Source organism: Bubalus bubalis, chromosome 24 (assembly GCF_019923935.1).
Source record: "Bubalus bubalis isolate 160015118507 breed Murrah chromosome 24, NDDB_SH_1, whole genome shotgun sequence".
In the NCBI taxonomy this organism is placed as follows: Eukaryota; Metazoa; Chordata; class Mammalia; order Artiodactyla; family Bovidae; genus Bubalus; species Bubalus bubalis.
This window is the reverse complement of record NC_059180.1, coordinates 1,146,874-1,174,283: the sequence shown is the minus strand read 5'-3', so window position 1 is coordinate 1,174,283 and position 27,410 is coordinate 1,146,874. Positions and strand designations below refer to the sequence as shown.

At 57.6% G+C, this 27,410-nt stretch overlaps 1 protein-coding gene across 3 annotated transcripts in view; it reads left to right on the top strand.

Moving 5' to 3' along the window:
* The window catches only part of MAD1L1 (mitotic arrest deficient 1 like 1), a 240,635-nt gene that overhangs the window by 128,770 nt on the left and 84,455 nt on the right, over positions 1-27,410 (top strand). For all 3 annotated transcript variants that reach the window (XM_044935777.2, XM_006046003.4, XM_044935778.2), the window contains 2 exons: positions 8,301-8,441; positions 22,459-22,515. In XM_044935777.2, the coding sequence (XP_044791712.1) occupies positions 8,301-8,441; positions 22,459-22,515 (198 nt within the window). The remainder of the gene's footprint in view (positions 1-8,300; positions 8,442-22,458; positions 22,516-27,410) is intronic.

Below are 27,410 nucleotides of genomic sequence, written 5' to 3'. Positions count from 1 at the left end.
CCCGCCTCGGCCCCACTGCTGAGCTCAGCCTCCCGCTTCCTGAAGCCCTGGGCTCTGAGCTCCGCCCTGTCGCTAGTGACCCGGGCAGGTTCTTCTCCTCAGTCAGCCGGGGCCCTCATCTGGGAGGGGGCCTGGCACCTGTGCGTGTTCTGGAGGCGGGCCGTGTCTCACACCCAGCTCTCCCTTGAGCAGGAGTCACCCAGTGTCACTGCACTGTGGGCCGTGCGGGGGCCAGTGGAGAGGGACGCGGGGCGAGGCGAGCTGAGAGCCCCAGCCGCCTGCGTCCCCGCCCCCAAGGCTCCGGGCATCGTGCAGGGGTCGGCAGCCGCGCCCTGGGCCCTCTGACCCGGCCTCTGTTCCGCGGGGAAAGAAGCGGCGGGTAGAGCAGGTGGGCCGTCCCCCTGTGGCCGAGCTGGCCTGGCCCACGAGGTGGCCTGTGCCTGCCTCACCTGGCCTCACTCTCCAGCCTGTCAGTTCCACCTAAGCCGAGGCGGGTGGCCTCTGTGTGGTGTGCAGTGCTGAGTGGGCTTGGGGGGGTCACAGCCCCCTCCCTGGCTGGGACCCGGCGGGGCGGTGCTGGCGGCCCTGGCCCCGTCCTCCCTTGAGGGGTTCCTGTGCTGAGGCCCTGCTCTGGGAGGCTGCGAGCCGGTCAGGCTGGGTGCCGGGGAGGCGTGATCTGGCTGACATAAATGAAGGGACTTGGTCAGAGAGCAGTGTGAAATCTGAGTCAGGGGGCTCGGGGAGGTTGCCCTCTCCCGCCTCCAGTAGGTGCTGTGGAGCTTTTCATCAGGAGGTTGAAGTTGCAGGAACACGGCCGCTGGTGAGAAGTACGGGACTCACAGATGAACCGAGGCTCGTCCCTTGCCCCGCGACCCGCCGGCTCGTGTGGGCTTGGGCGGGGGGCCCCGGACAGTGACTCAGACCTCAGGTGGCTGTGCCCAGTGGCACCGTGAAACCGGGACCACAGTCCTTCCCAGAGGGGGGCCTGTGAGTGGACTTGGAGGTGCCGCCAGGCTGCACGCATGCCGAACCCGGGCGTCGGAGCTGCCTTTCCAGTCCGGCAGCCCTTGCCTCCAGGGGCCTGCTCTGCATCTGATGAGCTGTGAGCGATGAGACCGTCGTGGAATGAGGCTGATGGACACAGCAGTGAAGAAGGAGAGGCACCTCGGGGGCGGGCTGGAGAGCCAGGGAGGAACACACTCCGGCCCGTGTTGAGCAGCGGGCGTGGATGGCAGAGGCCCGGGAAGCTGCTGAGCGCCAAGGTCAGGGTCTGCCTGCTCCAGCTGCCCTGGAGCCCAGCTGTGAGGTCGTGGACATCAGAGCTCCTTCCAGCGAGCCAGCCCATTAGGGAAGGTTAAAAACGCGTGTCCTCCATTTGCTGTGACCGGGGCGATGTCTTACTTGTTTAGGAAGCATTTCCATCAAGCACAGATGAATAGTTTTTGCCGCTTTTAAAGGGGTTCCGTTGCCTCTTGTGAAGCCCGGCTCCTCCAGCCTGTCCTGGAGAAGCGTGTTAGGCAGCGCGTGTACTGCGTGAGCCTTGGCGGTAGGGAGAGGCCAGCGAGACACGCACGTGGGGACGCTTCATTCAGCACTCATTGTTTCATTTATTCAGGCTGCTCCAGCAAGTGAGTAGAACTGCCTTCTGTTAAAATTACCCTCTGATCCACTCGTCATCCACTAGACGGCCTTTTCACCCAGGTAAATGGAGTTGCTGAGTTTCAACTTCTCTGAAAACATTGCCATGAGAGCCTTTTTTCCCTCCAGCCTGGGTTGAGCCGCGTCTCTGGGGGCGTCTCCTGTGTGGGTCCTGAGGTGTGACCCCTGCTGCAGGGGCGGGGCGGGGGGTGCCCACGGCCATCTACCTGCCTGCTGTTCCGGGCTATCCCTCTTGGCCGCGGCGGCTTGGAGGGTCGGGACTGGATCCTTGGCTCCCCAGGGAATGCCAGGGCTAGCACCGTCCAGATGACCTCAGGCCCCGGGAGTTGGATTTTCTCGGAAGGAACACCTGGGGACCTTGGGCAAGAAGTGCCAGCCCTTTCCCAGAGCCCAATGGGTGTGGGCCGGCCCCGGCTCAGTTCCAGGGAGGTGGCGGTCTGCTTCTGCTCCGTGCTTCCTCCCGGCCCCGCTCGCATCATGATAATCACAGCTCCCACAGAACCTCCTCTGGTCTCCGGTGTCTTCCTCCCTACTCCAGACACCCAGGCCTTCCCCTCCTGGCCCTCCTTCACTGAGCGGCGTGACTCCTGGGAGCCTGGCTGGAAGTCTGTGTCCCCTGCGGCCTGCCCTCTGCCGTGCCGTGCCTTAGGCCCTGGGACACCTTGGCCTCCATGCGAGTTCTTCCTGCTCGGCAGGCATGGGTGGGGAGTTGGTCGTGGGCTGGGGTTTTTTCCGAGAAGCTGTGTGTGAGTGTGACTGTACAGCCAGAGCCTTGCTTCTGAAATTTCACAGGATCTTGTATTTTTAATACTTCTATCAGCTTTCTATCAGCGCATGATGCTCGGGGAGCATGGCTTCCGTGGGTTTGGAACTTTGTATAAGTGTGCTGTGCAGCGGGTGCCCGCTTGTGCCGCTTTCTGCTGCTCAGGTTCGTTTCTGTGTCACGAATGTGCCACCCTAGAGCTTTTCCTCCTCCTGTTGACGGGGGTTCGGGTTGCTTTCTCGGCGATGGTGACTGATGCTGCCATGACGTCTTTTCACTTGTCTCGCGGTCACGCACATGCACGAGTTCTGTCTGCACATCCCTGGAGGCCCCATCACGTGCTCACCTGTGCAGCTGGGGTCCCACAGCTGGCCGGGGGGCTGTGACGGCTGCAGCCTGCGGCAGGGCACCGGCATTCCGGTGGCTTCAGTCTTGCTCACACTTCGCGTCGTCCACGCTGCCTCACACCCTGCCGTTCCTGGAGGGCCAGCTCCTCCCGTGTTTGCAGCATGTTGTGCTTCCCAGGGCAGGCTGAGCGGGGACACCCCTCCTGTGCTGATGGGCCATTTGGAGATCCACTTTGGTGAAGCCCGCTCCAGATTCACTGCTCCCCGTTTTTTCTCTTTCTGGCCTTTTTCTTCCTGATTTGTAAGAATTCTTTGTATATTCTGCATCCTAGCCTTTTATCAAGTATTTGTTTGCAAATATCTTCTCCTAGGTTTTCCCTTTAACTTAACAGAGCTCTTAATCTTAACAAGGTATACTCTTGTGAATGTGAAAGTTCCTTTACAGTTACCACTTTTTGTGTACTCTGTTTAAGGAAGCTTTGCTGCCCCGAGACACTGAGGTGTGTTTTCATCGTGTTTCTTTAACGCTTTGCCTTTCACACCTAACTTCACAACACAAGGCTTTATCGTATTTGGCAAGCTTGGTTTTCTGCCCACAGGAATATTCAGTTGACTCGACAGCATTTATTGAGAAGATGGGCCTTTCGGGCTCCTTATGTGAATCTAATCGCCCCTCTGTGTGGGGCTGTCCCTACCCGTCTCTCGCGCGGGAACCACGCTGTAATCCCTGGGACTGCGGTCTGGTAGGGAGCCCGCCCTCCTCGCCAGCCGACTGCCCGGGCCGACTACCACCCTCCGCATCTCCACATCGAGCTTAGATCTCGGCCTGTCAGACTCCACCGATAAACCTGCCGAGGTTTTACTGGGGGTACAGCAATTAAGTAACATCTTTATAGCGTTAAATCTTCTGATCCATGAACCTGTTTATTTGTCTCCACGTTTTTGGGTCATTAATTTCTCTCAGTAACATTTGCAGAGTTTTCTGGGTAGACATCTCATCTCGTATTTTTTTTTTTTTTTTAACGAAGATGTTATAAATGGCATCTTTTCCAGGATTTCCTCTTGGAACCCTTTTTGCCGGCATGTAGAAATGTAACTGAACATTGGGTGTTCACTTTGATCCGGCAGCGTGACTGAGCTCCCTCGTTTTAATCATTTATAGTAAATTTTCTTGGGTTTTCCACCTTCGCGATGTGTCAGGACTGTTAGTAGCTTTTCCTTTCCTCCCGATCTTCACGCCTCACTCCGCTGCTCAGGATGCCCGGTGCTGGTTGGAGCGGGAACCTCAGTAACTCTGCTTCTATTTCAGTCCCTTCCCCCGCCCGCCCCCATCACAGCCGCGGACTTAGTGTGGGAATCTGTCAGCCCACAGAGGGTCCCCTTTCCTCCTCATCTCTGAGGGGGCTTCTCCATCCTAATGTTTTAATCCTGAATAGCTGTTGAATTTTAATCAGATGCTTTTACTGCATATATTGAGCCAATCATGGTTTTTTTCTTTATTCTGTTAATCTGGAGAATTTAATTAATTGGTTTTCAAATGTTAAAGCCAAACTGCATTCCAGGAATTAAACAAACTTGTCTGTGGACTGTCCTGTGCAAGTAATGCTTTATTTGGTTTGCTAATAAGCAGTTCAGGGATTTTGCTTCTGTGTTTAGGAGAGATCTTGACAGTTTTTATTTCTTACAAAGTTTCCTTAGCAGGTTTTGGTGTCATGGTTTTTCTGGCTTTATAAAATGCGTTAGAAGGTTCTTTCCCTTCTTTGTAAGAGTTTGTGTGAGATTGGTGATATTTCTTTCTTTAAAGTTTGGTGGAGTTCACCAAGAAAGGCATCCAGACCTGGAGTTTTTGTTGGGAAAATTCTGTACTGGGGCTTTGATTTCTTTTAATAGCTTTGGAAGTATTCAGATTTTCTTTTTATTCTTGATTCAGTGGTGATAAGCCTTTAGGAAAAAAAAAACACAAAAGAAGGATTGTCTATCTAAAATTTTAAATTTGTGTGAAGTTCAGTGTATCTTGTTAGATTTTAAAATATTTCTGTGGTCTGTAGTTACGTCTTCCTTTTCTGCCTCATTATTTGGTTATTTAATCTCTCTTGGAGTATCTCATCAAGGTTCATCAATTTTATTAATCATTTGGATGAACCAGCTTTTGGTATTACTGACTCTGTGCTCTGTGTATTCTATTTCATTAATTTCTATTTTTATATTTACTGTCACTTTGGTTTGTTTTTCTTGTTCAGACTTTCTCAGTCGTATGTGTAGTTGATTGGTTTTATCTTTCTCTTCTAATACATTCATTTAAGGATGTAAATTTAGCTGCAGAGTTCAGCATTGATATATTGTATTTTTCCTATTTAGTTCAAAATACTTAGCAGTTTCCACTGTGGCTGAGTTTATACGTACCTGTTACCACCAGCATCTCCATGCGTCCGAGGGGCCCCTCTCCTTCTGCCGGAAGGGGATCCTTTAGCGTTTCCCCTCGGTGCGGCTGTGTGCTGAGGAATTGTCTGAGTTTTTCTTGGTTTGGAAATGTTTTTATTAAACTTACTTTTGGAGGACCTTCTTGCTGGGTGCAGACTTGGTGGGCAGCGCCCCGTGGCGGTCCCTCGCTGTTGACGCTCATCGCCTCTGTTCAGAAGTGCGCTGTCCTCGGACGCTGTCGGCTGGCCTCGCCTCCCTTTGCCGTCTGAGCCGTGTGCCCTGGCGTCCTCCACGGCCGGTCCAGGGCTGCAAGGCTGGCTTCTGAGCGGCCTACGTGGAGTTGCCTCAACCTTGTCCCCGGGTCTCCGTGGGTGTGGACCCCGATGGACGCAGGAGTGGCAGCCGCAGAGCAGCGCGCACACGGTGCGGTCCACAGGATGTGTGCAGACCCTCTGCCTGTTCGCCCAGGGCCTTCTCCCTCTGTCCCGCCCAGCCAGGCCTGCTTACCCCCCAGCAAGTTGTCTGGTCTTTGAGACCCGAGGTAACATGAGGCCGTGTTACGCCAACCACCGCGTCTGTTAGGAGTGTGGGGCCATCAGGACCAGCTGTTCCCTCTCAGCCTGGAGCTCTGAGGCTGAGAGCGGAGCAGGGTCGCGGCCCCTGCCTTTGCGGCTGGACGTGGCCTCCGCTCTCCCAGCCCCTGTGGGTGCAGCAGGCCTGGCCTGGGACGTGGGGGCCTTGTCCATCCCTGCCCCTCCCCTGCACCCTCAGCTCGTCTCTCCCACGAGATTGGGCCGCGCTGATCACGTGACTAGCAGGGTGGCGAGGACACCCAGGATTGTGGGTCTCCAGGGAGAGGCGCCCCGCAGGGGCCAGTCTCGTGTGCACCCGGAGGGTCCGCCTGGCCCCTGTGCTGACCTGTGTGTTCAGGAGTGAATGGCCGCACTCGTTCAAGTGGAAACCAGAGCGCTTCATCGCACGTGGACTCTGTCGTTAAAAAGTCATTATCGGATCAAGCCAGCACAGTTCTCCTGATTTCGTGACTAATGACAAAACAGTTTCTGTAAAAGGTACAAACAGCAAACTTTCAATTTTGAGTCTTCTTCTTTGATAGCCTGGAGACATAACAGAAGAGAACCGTGGTGAGAGGCGGCGTTGTGGAGATTTACTGGTCAATAAAGGCGACAATTACCGCTTGTTTATGAAAGGAAAGCCCTCCCGGCCCTGGCCCCCACGTGCCCCACCGCTCCGTGATGATGACTCTGTAACCAGCTCGGAACCATAAAAGTCGATGGGAAGATATAGGATTTCAATAAAATTATGACGCTCGATAAACCGTCCTGTTGGAAACAAATTTTCCACGGGTGTGTGACCGGTTCCAGTTGGATTTGTAACTTTAATTTCTCACTTATTGAATTTTTTGTCATCACCTAATGATGAAGTCTGTGGCGGGGTGATGGCCCAGCCGGAGGCTCCCGAGACCGCTGAGCTCAGCGGGCGAGGACCCATGGGCCCCCGAGGAAGGCAGTGTGGAGGTGAGCGCCCACCTTCTCCAGCGTCACCTGAGGAGCGGCCCAGGCCGGCCGGGGGGCTGCGTGGTGTTCAGGGTGCAGGAGCAGTGGGGCGCGTCTGTCCTGGGCAGGCGGGCCTCCACTCATGGAAGCACCAGTTAAGACGACGTGGGCAGAGCGCCTGTGGCCTTGCCCCCCAGTCTGTTCCAGGTCTGAGAACGTGCCTCGGGGCCGGGGCCAGTGTGGGCTGGCCCTGCAGCTCGCCTGGTCACTGCCCTGGCGGGCATGGGGGCTGTGGGGGCACCAGCAGGGTGTGGAGCAAGGTTGCCTGACCCTCCCCAGCAGCTGCACCCAGCACAGCCGCAGGGACGCCGCACCCGTGAACACGGGTCTGTCTGCCCGTGTGGACGGGATCGCTGCTGTCTCTGTGAGCCTCGCGGGCCCCAGGGCCGCGGCTGGGCACTTGGTCCAGGACAGCGTTGGTCGTCCTGGGCAGCCCATGAGAGCCGCTGTTGAGGACGGAGGCTTGGGGCCGAGGAGCAGAGCTGGGACTTGGACGTGGTCTCACGGGCACATCCTCCCAGGTTCTGCTGGCTCAGGCGGAGTCCGCCCGGCTGTGCGTCCTGCTCCCCAGCGCGGCTGGCACACTGCGGCTTCACCCGCCAGAAACACGGGCTCTCGGGCCCCACCCAGACCTGCTGGAGCTCTCAGGACCTTTCACAGCAGGCGGGAGCGTTGTGCAGCGGTGCCCCCTGAGCCTGCTGCGTGCAGGGAGCTGATTCTCTTTACTTATGTCGCCCATGTGGGCCTCGTTGGCAACAGCTGGGGGCATGGGGCGGGAGGAGGGCAGGCGCCCACGCCCAGCTCCTGCTCAGGAAGAGGTCCCCCCTCCACACTCACCCCAGCGTCAGACCCTCAGCGGGGCGGAGACCTCCTTTCCTGGAGCCAGAGTGGCTCCACTCGTGGACGCGGGGTGCCCCGCGGTCTCCAGGACTCCCCAGGACCCCGGCCACCAGCGTCTCGGGAAGGCCCTCCCGTCCGGCTTGGGTGCAGTGCCCGTCTGCCCCAGGCCCTGGCCTCCTGGCTCGGGCTGTCGGCCTTCCTGTCACTGAGTGGTGACGTGACTCCTGTTGGCTTTTAGGGGTGGTCTCGGGGCCGTGTGATCAGCGTCTCCCATGAGACCTGAGCTGCGTCTTTACCAGGCTCTGTCTTTTGTCCCAGACACGGGGAGGGCTGCCAGGCGTGGCTGGGGCACGTTGCTGCCTTGAACTGTGGCCTCTTGCGTCCCACAAGCTCCGGGGGAAGGGGCGCCCTCCACCCCTCTCCTGTGAGTCTCTGACGCTACAGCCCCGACGGTGCCGCCCGAGGCCGGGTGGTCGGCGTGTGCCCCACCTGAGGACGGCAGGTGGACCCGCCATCGCAGGCCGAGCTCCGCTGGGGTTCAGAGCGGCCAGGGCCCGGCCCGGCCTCTGTCCTCTGCCGGGCTCGGTTCAGCTCGCGGTCTTCGAGGAGCCTGGCAGCCTGCTCCCGGACTTGACCCTGTGACCCCCGCGCTGCTCTGTCTCGCCCCCGGCCTGACCTCCACCCTCTCGCCCACAGGAGCGCGACGGCATGCGGGCCATCCTGGGCTCGTATGACAGCGAGCTGACCCCGGCTGAGCACTCGCCCCAGCTGACCCGCCGCATGCGCGAGGCCGAGGACATGATGCAGAAGGTGCAGGCGCACAGCTCGGAGGTGGAGGTGAGTGCTGGGGGCGGGGCCTGCACCCCAGACGCTGACCAAGAGCCACGCACGGGGGCCACACCCGAGATGCTGACCAAGAGCCACACACGGGGGGCTGCACCCGAGTCCCCAGCCACGCCCCCGCGATGCTGACCAAGAGCCACACACGGGGGACAGCACCCGAGTCCCCGGCTCGCTGTACCCCGAGCCCCGCTGTGCTCCACGCACACTCAGTCAGGTCGCCGCGGGGCTGGCAGTGCTGCACCTCATGGCTGTCTGTCCGGCTCCCCGTGTCGGTGCTGGGGGCTGTCCCTGCCCTCAGAGCACGTTGGCAGCGTGGTCACCGCCTCACCTTGTCCTCAGCCCCAGGCCCGGGGACACCCGGCCACCTCTCTGCCCCTTCCCCTGTGAGCCCCGACTCTCCCGGGGCCCCTGAGGCTGCCAGCTTTGGGCAGAGAAGGCCCTGCCCCCGCCCTTCCTGTGGTCAGCAGGGCCGCAGGCGGCCCCTCCGCCTCCCCCTCTGGCGCGGCCCTCCGGGAGCTCAGGGGGTGGCGGGTGTCACAGTGCACCCGCGTCAGTGCCCGATTCCCCGTCGTTGTCACCGCGGGAGCCCAGCCAGCCAGTCCAGGCATGGGCGGGCGGCCCCGGGCAGACGAGGGGCAGGGGACCGGCCTCCCGGCCACGGCAGCACCCCACCCCTGTCCACGTCAGGCTCCCAGCCCAACCCTGTGCTCTCCGGACGCAGGTGTGGACGGCCTCCTGCCCTCTGCCCAGGCCACGCTGACCCCAGGGCCGCGACGTCCCCACCTATGAGGCTTGGCGCTCCCGGGACCCGCCACGTGTTCTGGACACGGGCTCTGCCAGTCCCGGCCAGTCCGCGGCCGCCCAGCAAGGCTGTCGGTGGGGGCGGACTCACCTTCCGTGTGTCCTGTGCTGCAGACCCTGCAGGGCACAGAGCCCCCGAGTCCCCACAAGAGCGCCGCCTGGGCTTGAGCTGCTGTCCCTGGAGAGGATCAGGCTCAGAGGGGCTGCCGCGTGGCATCCCGGGCAGGTGGGGGGAGGCTGCCTCCGTGGTGGGAGTCAGGACTTGGCCCGCCCTGCCGAGAGTCGTTTGCCCCCGGCGCCACCAGGCAGCAGCAGACGGAGCCGGCGCCCTGTTCCGGGTTGGCGGGACTGGGGCTGGACGGGGGCTGTGCCGAGGGGCCTGGGTGGGGCCTGGGCAGGGGCGGGGCTGGGCCTGGGCGGTGCCTGGGCAGCAAGCAGGACAGGACAGGCTTCTGCTCAACCTGGGCGCTCCTCCTGCTTGGCTCTTCCCCCGTATCTCAGAGGCTCCTCCTCCCTGCTTCCCCCCCACTGCCCCGGCCGTCCGCTGACCTCTGTGCCGGCACCACCTCTATGGGCCCCGGAGCCCACCAGGTAGGAGCCCCTGGGCGCCAGGCCCCCGGCAGGACAGGCCTGAGCTGTCACCTGCGTGTCCGCTCCCGCAGCCCCTCGGAAGGGGGAGGCCCCGCGGTGTCTGACTGACCGCTCCCCCCTCCCCCCCCCACCCCCCCCCCCCACCCCCAGCCCAGCGGCCCCACACAGCCCGGGACTGCAGGCTGGGCTGGGGTCCTCCTGTCGGCTGTCCTGTTCTTGTTTTAGTAACAGTAACATCTCATGTCTCTGAAGCTCGAAAGCTGCCCCCACTTGGAGACTGTAGAAGCTGCTTCAAGCTGCTGCCAGACGTTTATTAGTTGAGCATCACATGCGGACAGACGGTAGAGAGTGACTTAACTTTACAGAGCCTGTTGGTTAGTGGCTGTTTGCAGCCTCCGGGCAAGCCCTCCGTCACTCAGCGCTGAGCTGTGCGCACTGTTGGGGTGCTGGTGGGGAGGAGCCCCGTCCTGCCCGCTGTCTCAGGAACTGCAGAGAGCAGTGGTGCCTGCAGAGAGCACAGTCCCACAGCGCACCAGGCCTCATGGTGTGCACGGAGCGAGAGCTGGTCTGGGGCGGGGGGTGCCTGGAGTCTGGCAGGCCTGCGGGCAGGTGGGGCTCCCTCTCCCTGCCCTCTCCTCCTCCCTCTTCTCTTCCGGCGTCTCCCCTCTCCTCCTTTGCTTCTTTCTGTTCCATCTTGGCTCCGTCTCCTTCTGCCTTTGCCCCTCCCTGTCCTCTCTCACCTTCCTCTGCCCTCTGCTTCTCCTTGGCCTTTCTCTGGCCCACTGCTCACCCCCAAGCTCCTCTTTCTTCTCAGCAGGCTGTGTCCATGAAGGACCCACAGGAAGGCCTGTGGGCTGTGTGACCATGTGGTCTTGATGCTCAGCTCGGGGGCCCTCGGTAGATGGTGGGTGAGGCTCTGTGTTAATGAAACTTTATTGACAGAGCCGGGAGGGGGCTGGATTGGACGCTGGCTGCAGTTGTCGGCCGTCTGTCTTAGCACCTCTGTTCTGGGACCCCGAGGACCCTGCTGCCAATGTGAGAGCCGCCACGCCTGCTCCACGGGGCCCGTCCAGGCACCCACCCACAGGTGTGGGGGACGGGGCACTCCCCTGGCTTTCACTCGCTGGGGAGGAGTGGGAAGCATGGATGTGAGCACAGGAAATTTGAAAACACATCCACTTCGTACAGAGCCATCCCACTTCACCCATTTAGCTTAATCAGCCAGTTCTAATGGGAAACGTGTTTTGATTCTGGCAAAAACATCTCAGTGCGACATGCCGGAAGTGTTGAGATTGGGAGAATCCCAGTAGCCCATGTCTGCTGCTGTCTTGCACGGCTTCTGTTTATTCTGTTTAATAAAGTGGCTGCAGAAGTTGGTGGCATATGTCGTGAGTCCTCTTCTGTCAACAGAGCTATAAACATGCAGCTCACGCCACCTTGATTCGAAATATTAGCCTGAGTTGTGTTTCCAATTTATTTAATTAAGCAGATTACGGTGCTGTGGGCTGCATGGAGGTCTGTGGAAAAATCCCAGCAGTTAATTCCTGGCTCCAGCTTAGGAAAAGGTGGACATGGCTCTGCTCCTCCCGTGACTTAGGCCAGGGCTTACGTCCGTGTTTCTGTTATCACCTCCCGGCCTGGGGGCTTGGTGCTAGGAGGAACAGCAGCTTTTGAACCCTAGGTTGTACCAGGTCCAGGCTTTCTCTTACTTGTGAAAGTACGTGTTTGGTGCTCCCCTTACGTAAGGAGCTTGAGCTGACTCCTGTAAAAGGCGCAGCTGAAACAAACTGGACAGTCTTGAGACAGAATTCCAGGATGGCAAGAGCTGAAGAGAAACGACGGGGAGGAAGGAGGTGCTCGGGGAGGAGACCACACGCGCGCCCGGGCTGCCTCCCTGGCTGCAGGGACCCGATGGCAGAGGCCAGGGTGATGGGCGGCGGCCCCGTGCTGCTTTTGGCTTCCTGAGGACCCCCGTGCCGTTTGCACCCGCCCCGCCCCCCACGGCAGTACAGGACACATTCTTGCACACTCACTGCTGCTGTGTTTTGGCAACACCCCTCCTAACCGGCGCGAGGGGACCCCTCACTGCTTCTGCTTTGCATCTCCCTGACGGCCAGTGACGCAGAGCATCTTTTCTCTTGGCCGTTTTTATTCTTCTTTGGAGGAACGTCTGTTCAGATCCTCTCACCATTTTTAAATTGGTATTTTTTATATATATATATATATTCAGTTTTATGAGTTCCTTATGTATGTCGGATAGCAGCTCCTTACTTGGTAAACCGTTTACGCGCACTCTCTCCCATTCTGTAGGCCGCCCCTCCTTCTGTCCCTGCTGTGCAGAAGCTTCATAGTCTGGCTTTTCTGTTTTCGTCACACAAGTCCGTGGACTCTTGGTCGAGTCTGCTTTGAGTCCGTAGCTCGCGTTGGAAAGCATGCACAGTTTGGCAGTGTTCTTCCAATCCAGGAACACAGAATGTCTTTCCCTTTCTTTACATCGTATTCAGTTTCCATCGGAGTCTTATATTTTCCAGTATATAGTTCCTTTATCTCCTTGGTTAAATTTATTATTTTTATTCATTAGTTTTTGGCTTTGCTGGGTCTTGGCCGCTGCTCGGGCTTTTTCTCTGGTTGTGGTGCGCGGGCGTCGCATCGCCGTGGCTTCTCCTGTTGCGGAGCACAGGCTCTCCAGGGTGAGAGGGCTTCAGGAGGCATGGTACGTGGGCCTCGTAGCTGCAGTTCCTGGACTCTGGAGTACAGGCTTAGTAGCCGTGGTGCATGGGCGTACTGGATCTTCCCAGACCAGAGATCTGACTCTTGTCTCCTGCATTGGCAAGTGGACTCTTTCCCGCTGAACCAGCAAGGGAGTCCTGCTTCATGGCTGCTTGACGCTGTGGTTCTGACAGCTGCCCTGCTGCCTGTGCAGGCCCTGCACCCCCAGCGAGGTGGTCCTCTGCTCTGCTGCCTGTGCCGGCCCTGCACCCCCAGCGAGGTGGTCCTCTGCTCTGCTGCCTGTGCCGGCCCTGCACCCCCAGCGAGCTGGTCCTCTGCTCTGCTGCCTGTGCCGGCCCTGCACCCCCAGCGAGGTGGTCCTCTGCTCTGCTGCCTGTGCAGGCCCTGCACCCCCAGCGAGCTGGTCCTCTGCTCTGCTGCCTGTGCCGGCCCTGCACCCCCAGCGAGGTGGTCCTCTGCTCTGCTGCCTGTGCAGGCCCTGCACCCCCAGCGAGGTGGTCCTCTGCTCTGCTGCCTGTGCAGGCCCTGCACCCCCAGCGAGCTGGTCCTCTGCTCTGCTGCCTGTGCAGGCCCTGCACCCCCAGCGAGGTGGTCCTCTGCTCTGCTGCCTGTGCCGGCCCTGCACCCCCAGCGAGGTGGTCCTCTGCTCTGCTGCCTGTGCCGGCCCTGCACCCCCCAGCGAGGTGGTCCTCTGCTCTGCTGCCTGTGCCGGCCCTGCACTTCCCCAGCGAGGTGGTCCTCTGCTCTGCTGCCTGTGCCGGCCCTGCACTTCCCCAGCGAGGTGGTCCTCTGCTCTGCTGCCTGTGCCGGCCCTGCACTTCCCCAGCGAGGTGGTCCTCTGCTCTGCTGCCTGTGCAGGCCCTGCACCCCCCAGCGAGGTGGTCCTCGTGGCCAGCACGTCAGCTGTCATCTATACGAAAGCCCTTCCCAGAGAGTTTGGGATGGACATGTACACACTGCTGTATTTAAAATGGACCTACCATAGAATACAGGCCGGGAGGAGCTACCCCACGTCCAAGGTCAGGAGCAGCGGCTGCGCTTTGCTGGAGCAGCCGTGAGGACATACCCCACGTCCAAGGTAAGAGAAACCCAAGCAACATGGTAGGCGCTGAGAGAGGCCTCAGAGGGCAGACAGTCTGAAACCACAATCACAGAAAACCAGCCAATCTGATCACACGGACCACAGCCTTGTCTAACTCAGTGAAACTAAGTCACACCATAGGGGCCACCCCAGACGGGTGGGTCATGGTGGAGAGGTCTGACAAAATGTGGTCCACTGGAGAAGGGAATGGCAAACCACTTCAGCGTTCTTGCCTTGAGAACCCCATGAACAGTATGAAAAGGCAAAAAGATATGACACTGAAACATGAACTCCCCAGGTCGGTAGGTGCCCAATATGCTACTGGAGATCAGTGGAGAAATAACTCCAGAAAGAAAGAAGGGATGGAGCCAAAGCAAAAACAATACCCAGCTGTGGATGTGATTGGTGATAGAAGCGAGGTTTGATGCTGTAAAGATCAATATTGCATAGGAACCTGGAATGTCAGGTCCATGAATCAAGGCAAATTGGAAGTGGTCAAACAGGAGATGACAAGAGTGAACATGGACATTCTAGGAATCAGCAAACTAAGATGGACTGGAATGGGTGAATTTAACTCAGTTCAGTTCAGTTGCTCAGTCACGTCTGACTCTTTGCGACCCCATGAATTACATCATGCCAGGCCTCCCTGTCCATCACCAACTCCCAGAGTTCACCCAGACTCATGTGCATCGAGTTGGTGATGCCATCCAGCCATATCATCCTCTGTCGTTCCCTTCACCTCATGCCCCCAATCCCTCCCAGCATCAGGGTCTTTTCCAATGAGTCAACTCTTCACATCAGGTGGCCAAAGTATTGGAGTTTCAGCCTCAGCATCAGTTCTTCCAGTGAACACCAAGGACTCATCTCCTTTAGGATGGACTGGTTGGATCCCCTTGCAGTCCAAGGGACTCTCAAGAGTCTTCTCCAACACCACAGTTCAAAAGCATTAATTCTTCAGTGCTCATCTTTCTTCACAGTCCAACTTGCACATCCATACATGACCACTGGAATTTAACTCAGATGACCATTATATCTACTACTGTGGGCAGGAATCCCTTAGAAGAAATGGAGTATCCATCATGGTCAACAAACGAGTCTGAAATGCAGTACTTGGATGCAATCTCAAAAACAACAGAATGATCTCTGTTCATTTCTGAGGCAAACCATTCAATATCATGGAAATCCAAGTCTATGCCCCGACCAATAATGCTGAAGAAGCTGAACGGTTCTATGAAGACCTACAAGACCTTTTAGAACTAACACCCAAAAAAGATGTCCTTTTCATTATAGGGGACTGGAATGCAAAAGTAGGAAGTCAAGAAACACCCGGAGTAACAGGCAAATTTGGCCTTGGAGTACAGAATGAAGCAGGGCAAAGGCTAATAGAGTTCTGCCAAGAGAACGCACTGGTCATAGCAAACATCCTCCTCCTACAACAGAAGAGAAGACTCTACACATGGACATCACCATATTGTCAACACCGAAATCAGACTGATTATATTCTTTGCAGCCAAAGATGGAGAAGCTCTATACAGTCAGCAAAAACAAGACCAGGAGCTGACTGTGGCTCAGATCATGAACTCCTTATTGGCAAAATCAGACTGAAATAGAAGAAAGTGGGGAAAACCACTAGACCATTCAGGTATGACCTAAATGAAATCCCTTATGACTATACAGTGGAAGCGAGAAATCGATGTACGGAACTAGATCTGATAGACAGGGTGCCTGATGAACTATGGACGGAGGTTCGTGACATTGTACGGGAGACAGGAATCAAGACCATTCCCAAGAAAAAGAAATGCAAAAAAGCAAAATGGCTGTCTGAGGAGGCCTTACAAATAGCTGTGAAAAGAAGGGAAGCGAAAAGCAAAAGGGAAAAGGAAAGATATACCCATTTGAATGCAGAGTTCCAAAGAATAGCAAGGAGAGAAAAGAAAGCCTTCCTCAGCAATCAATGCAAAGAAATAGAGGAAAACAACAGAATGGGAAAGACTAGAGATCTCTTCAAGAAACTTAGAGATACCAAGGGAACATTTCATGCAAAGATGGGCTCGATAAAGGACAGAAATGGTAGGGACCTAACAGAAGCAGAAGATATTAAGAAGAGGTGGCAAGAATACACAGAAGAACTGTACAAAAAAGATCTTCAAGACCCAGATAATCATGAAGGTGTGATCACTCACCTAGAGCCAGACATCTTGGAATGTCAAGTCAAGTGGGCCTTAGAAAACATCACTACAAACAAAGCTAGTGGAGGTGATGGAATTCCAGTTGAGCTATTTCACATCCTGGAAGATGATGCAGTGAAAGTGCTGCACTCAATACGCCAGCAAATTTGGAAAACTCAGCAGTGGCCACAGGCCTGGAAAAGGTCAGTTTTCATTCCGATCCCAAAGAAAGGCAATGCCAAAGAATGCTCAAAGTACCACACAATTGCACTCATCTCACACGAGAAGGAAATGGCAACCCACTCCAGTGTTCTTGCCTGGAGAATCCCAGGGACATAGGGCCTGGTAGGAGGCTGTCTATGGGGTCGCACAGAGTCGGACATGACTGAAGCGACTTAGCAGCAGCAGCAGCAGCACACGCTAGTAAAGTAATGCTTAAAATCCTCCAAGCCAGGCTTCAGCAATACGTGAACAGTGAACTGCCAGATGTTTAAGTTGGTTTTAGAAAAGGCAGAGGAACCAGAGATCAAATTGCCAACATCCTCTAGGTCATTGAAAAAGCAAGAGAGTTCCAGAAAAACATCTATTTCTGCTTTATTGACTATGCCAAAGCCTTTGACTGTGTGGATCACAATAAACTCTGGAAAACTGTGAAAGAGATGGGAATACCAGACCACCTGACCTTCCTCTTGAGAAACCTGTATGCAGGTCAGGAGGCAACAGTTAGAACTGGATATGGAGCGACAGACTGGTTCCAAATAGGAAAAGGAGTAAGTCAGGCTGAATATCGTCACCCTGCTTATTTAACTTATATGCAGAGTACATCATGAAAAATGCTGGGCTGGAAGAAGCACAAGCTGGAATCAAGATTGCCGGGAGAAATATCAATAACCTCAGATATGCAGATGACACCACCCTTATGGCAGAAAGTGAAGAGGAACTCAAAAGCCTCTTGATGAAAATGAAAGAGGAGAGTGAAAAAGTTGGCTTAAAGCTCAACATTCAGTAAACGAAGATCATGGCATCTGGTCCCATCACTTCATGGCAAATAGATGGGGAAACAGTGGAAACAGTGTCAGACTTTATTTTTCTGGGCTCCAAAATCACTGCAGATGGTGATTGCAGCCATGAAATTAAAAGACACGTACTCCTTGGAAGGAAAATTATGACCAACCTAGATAGCATATTCAAAAGCAGAGACATTACTTTGCCAACAAAGGTCCGTCTAGTCAAGGCTGTGGTTTTTCCATTGGTCATGTATGGATGTGAGAATTGGATTGTGAAGAAAGCTGAGCACCAAAGAATTGATGCTTTTGAACTGTGGTGTTGGAGAAGACTCTTGAGAGTCCCTTGGACTGCAAGGGGATCCAACCAGTCCATCCTAAAGGAATCAGTCCTGGGTTTTCATTGGAAGGACTGATGTTGAAGCTGAAACTCCAGTCCTTTGGCCACCTGATGCGAAGAGCTGACTCATTTGAAAAGACCCTGATGCTGGGATAGATTGAGGGCAGGAGCAGAAGGGGGCGACAGAGGATGAGATGGTTCCGTGGCATCACCAACTCGATGGACGTGGGTTTGGGTGGACTCCGGGAGTTGGTGATGGACAGGGAGGCCTGGTGTGCTGAGGTTCATGGGGTCGCAAAGACTCGGACCCGACTGAGCAACTGAACTGAACTGAACTGATGCTGTTGTAAATGGAACTGTTTAGTTTCTTTGTCAGATGGTTCATTGTCGGCGTATAGAAACAGCTTTTGGTGTCCGGGCTGTGCTGGTCTTTGTTGCTGTGTGGGACTTCCTCTTGTTGCGGTGGGCAGGGGCTCCCCTCGGTTGCTGTGTGGGCTTTTCGCGGTAGCTTCTCATCTCAGAGCCTGGGCTCTAGGGCATGAGGCCTTCAGTGCTTGTGGCGGCACCAGCTTAGCTGCCCGGAGGCACGTGGAATCTTTCCGGACCAGGCATCAAACCCATGTCCTCTGCATTGGCAGGCACATTCTTTACTGCTTGACAACCAGGGAAGCCTGCAACTTATTTTTGTATATCGATTTCTATGTATTTCCTGAATTTGTTCATTAGTTCTAACGGTTTTCTGGTGAAGTTGTAGGATTTTCTCTATGTATGACCGTATCATCTGCAAGGAGACAGTTTGCTGCTTCCGTTCCCGTTAGATGCCTTTTATTTCTGTCTCTCGTCTGATTGCTCTGGCTCAGGCTTCCAGTGAGAGTGGGTGTCCTTGCCTTGTTCCTCATCTCAGAAGAAAAGCCTTCAGCTTTTCACTGTTGAATGTATTAGCTGTGGGCTTTATTATGCTGAAAACCTTTCCTTCGGTACCTAATTAATTTTGTTGCGAAAAGATATTCAGCTCAGATCAGATCAGTTGCTCAGTCGTGTCCGACTCTGCGACCCCATGAATCGCAGCACGCCAGGCCTCCCTGTCCATCACCAACTCCCGGAGTTCACTGAGACTCAACGTCCATCGAGTCAGTGATGCCATCCAGCCATCTCATCCTCTGTCGTCCCCTTCTCCTCCTGCCCCAATCCCTCCCAGCATGAGAGTCTTTTCTAACGAGTCAACACTTTGCATGAGGTGGCCAAAGTACTGGAGTTTCAGCTTTAGCATCATTCCCTCCAAAGAAATCCCAAGGCTGATCTCCTTCAGGATGGACTGGTTGGATCTCCTTGCAGTCCAAGGGACTCTCAAGAGTCTTCTCCAACACCACAGTTCAAAAGCATCAATTCTTCAACGCTCAGCCTTCTTCACAGTCCAACTCTCACATCCATACATAACCAATGGAAAAACCATAGCCTTGACTAGATGGACCTTTGTTGGCAAAGTAACGTCTCTGCTTTTGAATATGCTATCTAGGTTGGTCATAACTTTCCTTCCAAGGAGTACATGTCTTTTAATTTCATGGCTGCAGTCACCATCTGCAGTGATTTTGGAGCCCAGAAAAATAAAGTCTGACACTATTTCCACTGTTTCCCCACCTATTTCCCATGAAGTGATGGGACTGGATGCCATGATCTTCGTTTTCTGAATGTTGAGCTTTAGGCCAACTTTTTCACTCTCCTCTTTCACTTTCATCAAGAGGCTCTTTAGTTCCTCTTCACTTTCTGCCATAAGGGTGGTGTCATCTGCATATCTGAGGTTATTGGTATTTCTCCCGGCAATCTTGATTCCAGCTTGTGCGTCTTCCAGTCCCGCGTTTTTCATGATGTCCTCTGCATCTAAGTTAAATGAGCAGGGTGACAATATACAGCCTTGACGTACTCCTTTTCCTATTTGGAACCAGTCTGTTGTTCAATGTCCAGTTCTAACTGTTGCTTCCTGACCTGCGTACAGATTTATCAAGAAAATTTCTCAAGAAAAGATGTTAAATTTTATCACATGTTTTCCTTGCCTCTGTTGAGATGCTTATGTCATTTTTCTCCTTCACTCTGCTGCTGTGTTGCTTTGCTGTGCCTGGTCTGTGGATGTCGAGCCACCCTTGCATCCCATGGATGAATCCCTCTTGATCTCGGTGCACCATCTCTGTGACGTGCTGCTGGATTCAGTTTGCTAGTATTTTGCTGAGGATTTTCGCATCTGTGTTCATCAGGGCTGTTGGCAGCTGTTTCACTTTGGTTTTGTTCTTTTGGCACCCTTGTCTGGCTTTCATATCGGTGATGCTGGCCTTATAAAATGAATTTGAATGTGTTCCCTTCTCTTTGATTTTTTGGAAGAGTTCAAGGAGGACTGGTATTAATACTTTTTTAAATGTTTGGTAAAATTCACCAGTGAAACCATGTAATCCTGGGCCTTTCTTTGTAGGGAGGGTTTTCTTTTTTTTTCATTAATTCTTGTTACTCGTTACTGGTTTGCTCAGATCTTTTTTTTTTAAAGGTTTTTCCTGATTGTTTCTAGGAGTTTGTTTGTTTCGTTGTCCAGTTTTCTGGTGTAGAATGTTGATCACAGCAGTTCTTCAGTCTTTGTGTTTCTGTGGCATCCTTTGTGATGTCTTTGCTTTCATTTCTGATTTTATTTACTTGAGCTTTATCTTTTTACTTAGTTCAGCTAGAAGTTTGTCAGTTTTGTTTATCTGTTAAAAAGACAGCTTTTGGTTTTGTTGACCTTTTCCATCTGGACCCAGGTGGTTGTCTGAACCCGCGTTCTCTGAAAGGATAATGGCTGAGCTGCTCCTTCCCCTCACGACGCCCTCCGCCAGGACCGTCTTCCAGGTCAAGAGGCCTTGGGGTTGGTCTCTGGTCTGGCCTCCCGCCTTCAGTGATGTCTCAGAGGCGGAGGGCTGGTGAGGAGAGAGCTCTCGAGGACGGGGGCTGAGGCCTGGCATTTGCCCAAGTTCTAGGGCGCTGGAGCTGTGGTCCCAGGCCCACTGCCCGCAGGGTAAGCACCCCGGCTGTCAGCGGGGGTGGACTGAGCCAGGACAGGGGCCAGGCCCACCATGGATGTGCCCACGGTGGTCCTGAGTGCATGGCGGGGCCCAGCTCGCTCCAGGCCTGGCAGACACTTGGTTCATCAGGGGCTCCCGAGGGGTGAAGGGCTCCGTCCTGCGGCTACCCTGGAGCCACGGCTGCCCGTAGAGCCTGGCGCCAGGCCGAGCCCCGCACGCTGCTACCCGCCCACTTACAGGCCGACATGTCTGCAGCCTCAGGAAGTGCGGCGCACCCCTGCCTGCAGCCTGGCGTCCATGACGGCAGGGGTCCCTCTGCCCCGTGTTTGCTCCCTGGTGAAGGTGCGTCTGGGGTGCTGCCTGGATGTGCCCTTCAACTAGCCTCTGTCTTTGCGCTTCATCACCCTCCTGTGTGTGCAGTGAGCCAGAAGGCAGGGGCGTGAAGCTCCAGTCTCCTTCTGTCCCTGTGACCTTGGGCGTCACCTGTCCCGCCTGCACTGTGCGGCGTCCGCTGCAGGGTCAGGGGCAGTTCTCACTCGGAGATAAAAACAGCCCCTCGCAGTCTGGGTGCAGCCCTCACCTGCGGCAGGCGGTGCTTAGGCCTGACGGCTCTGTGGTCACCGGGCACCTCCCAGTGACATCCCCTGAGCTGGCCGGCTCCTCCATCCACACGCCTGCCCCGCCAGCTCCGCTCCACACAGCGCAGCCGGAGGGAGTGTGTCCCCTGAGGACTCAGGGCGGCTGTGCCTTTCAGGAAGCGCCCTGGCCTGGGCCGCGCAAGCTGCCGTGGAGTCGCCGGCCGGAGTCTCCCGGGCGGCCTGCTGTCTTCCCATGTCCTCACCGCACTGCGCCCCTGTGAGGCTCACCCTGCAGGGTTCCCCACCTCGGCGCCACCTTGGGATCCCCCCGGGTGCAGAGCACGCCAGCTAGGTGACTGCTAGCCTTGCCACCTCCCCCAGATGAGGAGCCGGCCCGGGGCAGTGAGGGCTCCTCCAGCCTCTGTGCCCGCGTCCAGACCCGGGCGTCCAGGCTGCATGTGGCCTGCGGCCGCCCTCATCCTACACCCCTGGGTCTCCCGAGTGGACAAGACGGGGGTCGTGTGGCCCTGCCCCTCCCCGCTGTGGCCTCTGCACAGCGCCCCCTCTGCGTGTCCAGCCCCCAGGGCCCTGCCTGGGCGGAGGGCATGTGAGGACGGGAGCTGGTGCAGTGGGGGCCCGTCTCCTGTGTTTCCATCCCTCAGACCCGAGTTCTGGGGGGCCTGCCCACTGATGCCAGGAAACTGCTGTTTGCGGGGTTTTGCTGAGGAGGGAAGGGTCGACCTGGCGCCTGTGGCTTCATTCTGCCCCCGGCACCAGCAGCCTTCCCAGAGCCCGGGGGCCACGGTGCCCTGGTCCTGCCTCCTCGGCTCCGCTGGAGGCCGTCCTGACATCTCCCCAGGCCCCTGGGCTGCTCTGATGAAGGGCTGCAGCCAGTGCTGGTGAGGGGCTTCCCCGCTGCCACCTCCCCCCTGCCTAGCCTCTGTCCCGCCAGGCTTTGTCGGAGGCCTTCTCTCCTCCAGCCAAGGGCCCGCAGCACTCTTAGGGTCTCCAGCGCGGCCGGACCGTGCGTGCGTCCAGAGGGCCGTGCTGTGCGTCCACTTGGCCCTCCCCAGGGCCCGTGACGGGCTGTGTGATCGCCTGCAGCGATGGTGTGCGTCCTGCTTAGAATCCTCCGCTTGTAGCAGAACCGCCTCCCTTTCTCCCTAATTTGTCCTCCAGAGTGCTGGTGCCTGTATATTTTAAAGCTACTTTCTCATTGAAGTATGATGCACGCACACACATAGATGCACACGTCGGCACTGTCAGCTTGATGAGTATCCCCAGAAGAAGCCCCCAGAGGCCCCCATTACCTGGTGCTCCAGGCCCCCGGAAAATGGAGGGGCCCCTGCTAGCCCTTGGCAGCCCCACGCTGTGCCCCGTCCCCCACCCCCGTCCTGTCACCTCGGCGAATGCTGTGCTGGTCAGTGTCTGCCTCGTTGTGCATGGCCAGTCCCCTGGCCTCTTACCCGGGCACTGAAACTCCACCCTGAACGCCCTCTCCTTCAGGCAGCTGCTCAGGGGTGGCCTTGGCAAGCTGTTATGTTACCACTGCCCCTCCTTCCAAACGGGGGATTCGGGGCTCCCCGGAAAGTGGTGGGTGAGCAGAGACGGCAGGTGTGGTCCCTTGCGCCCCGGGAGGAGCAAGCCCACTGACCTTCTTTCTGTCTTGTCTTGAAGGCTCAGCTGTCACAGGCGCTGGAGGAGCTGGGAGGCCAGAAGCAAAGAGCCGACATGGTGAGTCCCGACGCCACGCCCGGTGGAGGCCTATGTGGCCAAGGGGAGCCCAGGGCCCTGTGGGCGCAGCCGCAGGGCCCTTGACCGACTGTTTCATCAGAGACGCAGCTGCCAGTGGGGAGGGGGGCCTCGTGGTTGAGTCCAGACTGCCCGCCTGCTCCAGGCTGGGGTCCAGAGTGCCCCCTACCCGAGGCCACGCGGCCCCCACCCTGACCCTGCGGGGCGCCCGTCGCCGTGTGCGCAAAGTGCGCACTGGGCCCTCCAGCCTCGCGCCTGCCCTTGTTTCTCTGCTGCCCCGGCTGCGGGCTGACTTCTGACGTCAGACCACGTCCGCCCTGTGTCCTCGCGGCTGGGAGCCCTCGCCTGGGCGCGTACAGACGCGGCCACATGACCCCGCTGGCCCTCGGCACCCACAGGAGACAGGGTGGCCGCGAGTGTCCTCATCCAGTGTGCTCCGGCGCCTGGTCTGGCGGCTTGGAGGACGACACCCCTGGGCACAGGCAGGCCGTGCCGGGGAATTGGCACGTGTTGTCCGGTTGCCCTGCCCAAAACCCTCTCCCGCTGGACGGGATGCTGCTGTGGGCGGGGCGTCGGGAGCCGCTGTGGGCGGGGCACCGGAGGCTCCTGTGGGCGGGGCGCCGGGAGTCGCTGTGGGTGGGGCATCAGGAGCTCCGGAGGGCCCTGGGGCTCCCGCCTGCAGTCGGGGTTCTGACTCGATGTTGGCGCCGCCGGTGAGGCAGACACAGGTGGGAGTGAGGCGTCTTTGAACGCGCCTTGTGCCCCGCTGGCGGCCCCCCAGCTGACGCCACCACTGCTGACCCTTCCTGTTGGGGGGCTCCACCCGTGGGGGCCCAGGGGGCGTGGCGGGGGGGGGCCCAGCCGAGGAGTCAGGGGTGGGGAGGCAAGCGGGATCAGGGAGCTGGGTTCAGAGGACAACGTGGCGTCCGAGATGCAGCAGGCATGGCCGGGAAGCACCCCTCTGAGTGGGCATCGGTGCCCAGGGGCAGAGCCCAAGACCGACCCCGCCTAGCTGCTCCAGCGCAGATGCCTGTCGGGAGATCGGGGTCGGCCCCACCTGAGGTGGAGAGGCTATGCCTAGTAAGGACCCCAGTCACGTGTGTGATGGACGCCGTGGGACAGACTAGGGTGCCTGGGGCCTAGGGGAGCATTTCCTGAGGAGGCAGAGGACACGTCTGGACCCGTGCAAGCCCCCAATCGTGACCACAGCCTCCGGGAGCTGGGAGGGTGGGCTCTGGTGACGGGGCTGGGGCTCTCTGGGGCCTCCCCCCCTTCCTGTCCTTGTCCACCGACCTTGACTTTGGGGCCGCCAGGCCAGGGTGGGGCGTCCTTGAAGACTGATGGCCCCTCCTACAAGGCCCTGGGGACGGGACATTGTGTGTCTCCTGCACGCTTCTTTGCTGGGGTTGAGCTTCCTTGCTGGGGTTGAGAGAGTGCCCAGGGGCACAGTTGCCCTGAGAAAGCCTGCACATCGCCCTTCCCCATCCCCAAGCTGCCCTTCCCCATCCCTGGGGCTTTGTTGGACAAGCTGGGTGCCCTGTCAGGAGGAGGGGGGACAGGCCTGCTGCGCTTGCCCGCTGGGGCAGCTGCCCCTCCTCACGGGGCTGCAGGGCTGTGTGCTTCCTCCTCCTTTCAGCTCATGCGGTTTCTGCTCCTCGTGTGAAGCCTCCAGGGCCTTTGAAGTCCCTCCTCCAGACCAGTTACACTGGAGCTTGTTGGGGCAGGCAGCCAGGCAGGGGTGTTAATGCACGTCTCCCGGGGCAAGTCTGATGTCAGCTACGGTGGAGAGCCTCCTGTGGGCCTGGTGCCCCAAACTCAGTGCCAGGCCTCCCCTGGCCACCGGGGGACCTTTGGGGACCGCTCTCCAGGAAGCATGCTTCCCTTGTGGCTCAGTTGGTAAAGCGTCTGCCTACAATACAGGAGACCCGGGTTCGATCCCTGGGTCGGAAAGTTCCCATGGAGAAGAAAATGGCAACTCACTCCAGTATTCTTGCCTGGAACATCCCATGGACGGAGGAGCCCAGTAGGCTACAGTCCATGGGGTCGCAGAGAGTCAGACACGACTGAGCGACTTCACTTCACTTCGAGGAATCAGCTTGTCCCAGCGGTGCTGACCCTTGAGAGGGTCTGAGCCCAGAGGTGCGGTGCTGGTGGCCCCTGCGTGCACGCCCGGGGCGCTGCGGGCTCCTCACACTGGTCCTTTCAGGCTTGGTGTTGGCTCTGGGCTGTCGCTGTCTCCTCAGAGAGGCTTTTAATCTCTGCCTTTGACTGTCCCATCTTTAGCTTATTTTGTGTTGTTTATTTTACTTCTCTCTTCTCTCTCCTTGTTAAAGGGAAAATGAGAAATGGCAGTGCCCAGGGACCTGAGGACAGGAGCGTGCGAGCCTCTGTTCTTGCTCCCGACTGGGTCCAGAGGGCCCTGCAGCCCCCGAGGCACAGGCTGGTGCAGGATGGGACCCGGGGCCTGATGCCTGTGGGCCAGTCCTCAGGGAGCGGATCGCCCAGGAAATGCTTGTGTTTGGTTACAGGGGGCTTTCTGCTCTGATGTAAACCCCCGAGGGGTGGAGGAGTGAGACTGGAGCGGGGGTAGTGACCGGAGCGCATGCTGAGGCTGGGAGGCCACAGTCAGCCCGCCCTCCCACGCCAGTGCCAAAGGCCTTGGTCCTGCCCCTGCGTTGCTGCCATAAGAGGGCGCGCTCCTCTGGGTCTGGGCGGCGAGCAACCTGTGTCCAGGGGCCCTGACTGCACCCAGGGCCTCCGTCTAGGATGGTTCCTGCTCCTGCTCTCCCAGCCCCAGCTCCCTGACCTGCTGTTCTCCGGACCAAAGTCAGCTCACCAGGCAAGAAGAGACGTTTAAAAAAAAAAACAATTAAGCATCTTTAGGTAATTGCAGATGACGGCACAAAGACAGCTTGACTTTTTGTTAATAACTAGCAAATTCATGCCAATTAGTGTGTGTGAGTACCATTCGTGTTTTTTCTTAAATGCAGTTAACACCCTAAGGAAAGACGAGCCCACTGCGTTGTGTCTTTGGCGCGCCTCGCCGGGCTGTGGCTGGAGGGCAGGTTTCGCTGCTGTCACGGTGCTCTCACTTGGCGACCTCGGGGACGGGGCTGGACGCCTGTGCTCGGGTCTGCGGCCCGCCTCCCGCCTCCCAGGGCTTCTCCTGGAAGCGCTGCGTCCAGATGGGGATGAGCACGGCCGGCCTGGTGACCCCCTCCACCTCCTGCCGCCTTCCCCCTCCGCTCCGTCTCCAAGTGGGCGCAGTGGTCCAGGCTGTGAGCGTCCAGGCTTCGCGTGCTGCCCAGTGACACGTGCTTTACAGCCGCCTCTGTTGCCTGTGGACAGCGCAGCCGGGCAGGTTCCAGGGGCTCGCAGGCCTCCGGGGCTTCCCCTGCACGGGAGCACCAGCAGCGCTCACTCTGAGTCCTGGGGCTCGAGCACAGATCACACGGATGGTGGGAGGTGTTCATAGCCCTGCCGGGCAGTGCCCACCCCCACAGACCTTGCCGATGCTGTGTCATTGTCGACCGCAAAGCTCAGGCCAGTGAATCACCAGGAGGGGGGTGAGCCTCCATTGTTCACCACTCGCACCATCTCCCGCCTGCGCCCCCCACCCGAACATCCGGCCTTATCACAGTCCTCCAGCGGAGCCAGCTGCCTTTCCGTAAATGATTAAAAGCACCTCCTGGTTCTGACTGGTGGTGAGTCATTTCACGTTCTGGATCTGTCCTGCTGTGTCTGAAAAACGTCTGTCCTAGGCGGGCGTGTCGGTCAGGCCCATTGGTGGAGGTGACCACGGAGACCGTGAGGAGTGGGCCTCCCCAGCCCTCGGCCCCTGCCCCGAGCCTCAGCGCCTGCTGAGAAACGCTGCTTTCTCAGGAGCCTGGCCCGCAGGCATGAGTCCACATGTGCAGGCCCACGCCACTTAGGCTCACGTAGGTCGAGCCAGACAGTGATTGAACCTGTAGCCTTGCGAGGCCCCTGCGTCTCTGAGAGCCAGGCCGTGATGACAGGGCGGAGGGCCGGGGTCCCACTGGCCGGGCCTGGCGGAGCACCCCCCATCTCTGCATGAGCGCAGCTGGAGCCGCTCTCACGGGGCCTGCGTGGCTCCCACAGCGGACACAGCGCGACCTTGGGTCATTTTCTTTCTCTGCACTTTCTTAGCCGCCCTCCAGTCCTCTGCCCCAGGTGAGGCCTTGCGCTCGCTCGCCAGGTTTCGGCTGGGCCTCCCGTTGGACTGCAGCTGGCAGGGTCGGTGCTGTGAGAGCTCTCTCTTAGCAAATGTACTCAAGAAATGGCCTTCCAGGGTGAAACGCAGCCTGGGCACGTTCTCCAGCGGGGCTTCTTTTTATCTGAGGCAGCGGTGTGTCCAGCTCAAGTCAGCAGCTGGCTGAGCCGTTGGTGACAGCCTATGGCCTTTTGCACCTGGCGTGGCCCCCAGGCTGAGGCGGAATCGACAAGGGGGTCATTCCAGACCCTCCCAGGACCCAGCACCACCCCCCGACCCGAGACCTTCCTGGGTGCTCAATGGGTACAGGCTGAGCAGGCCCTTTGGCCGAGGTCCCCTCTGATCTCAGTGTCCTGTAGTCTCCAGGAGGCCTGGGGCCCTGCCCAGTGGGGCTCCGGGGGGAAGGCAGCGGCCTGGATCTCTGCGATGAGGGCCCTGGGGGAGCAGCTCTGGAAGTCTGGCCCTCGGCCCCATCGTGACCGTCTGTGGGGCTGGTCAGAGGCTGGGCTCCTTTGCTGAGACATGTGTGACCCCTCACGCTGGTGCTCACCAGCGGCCACGGTAGTTAGACTTGCTGTTGGGGGAGGGGGAGCATGTCATCGCCCCCACGCTGGTTATTGCTTTGTGGGGTTGGGTACCACCCCTG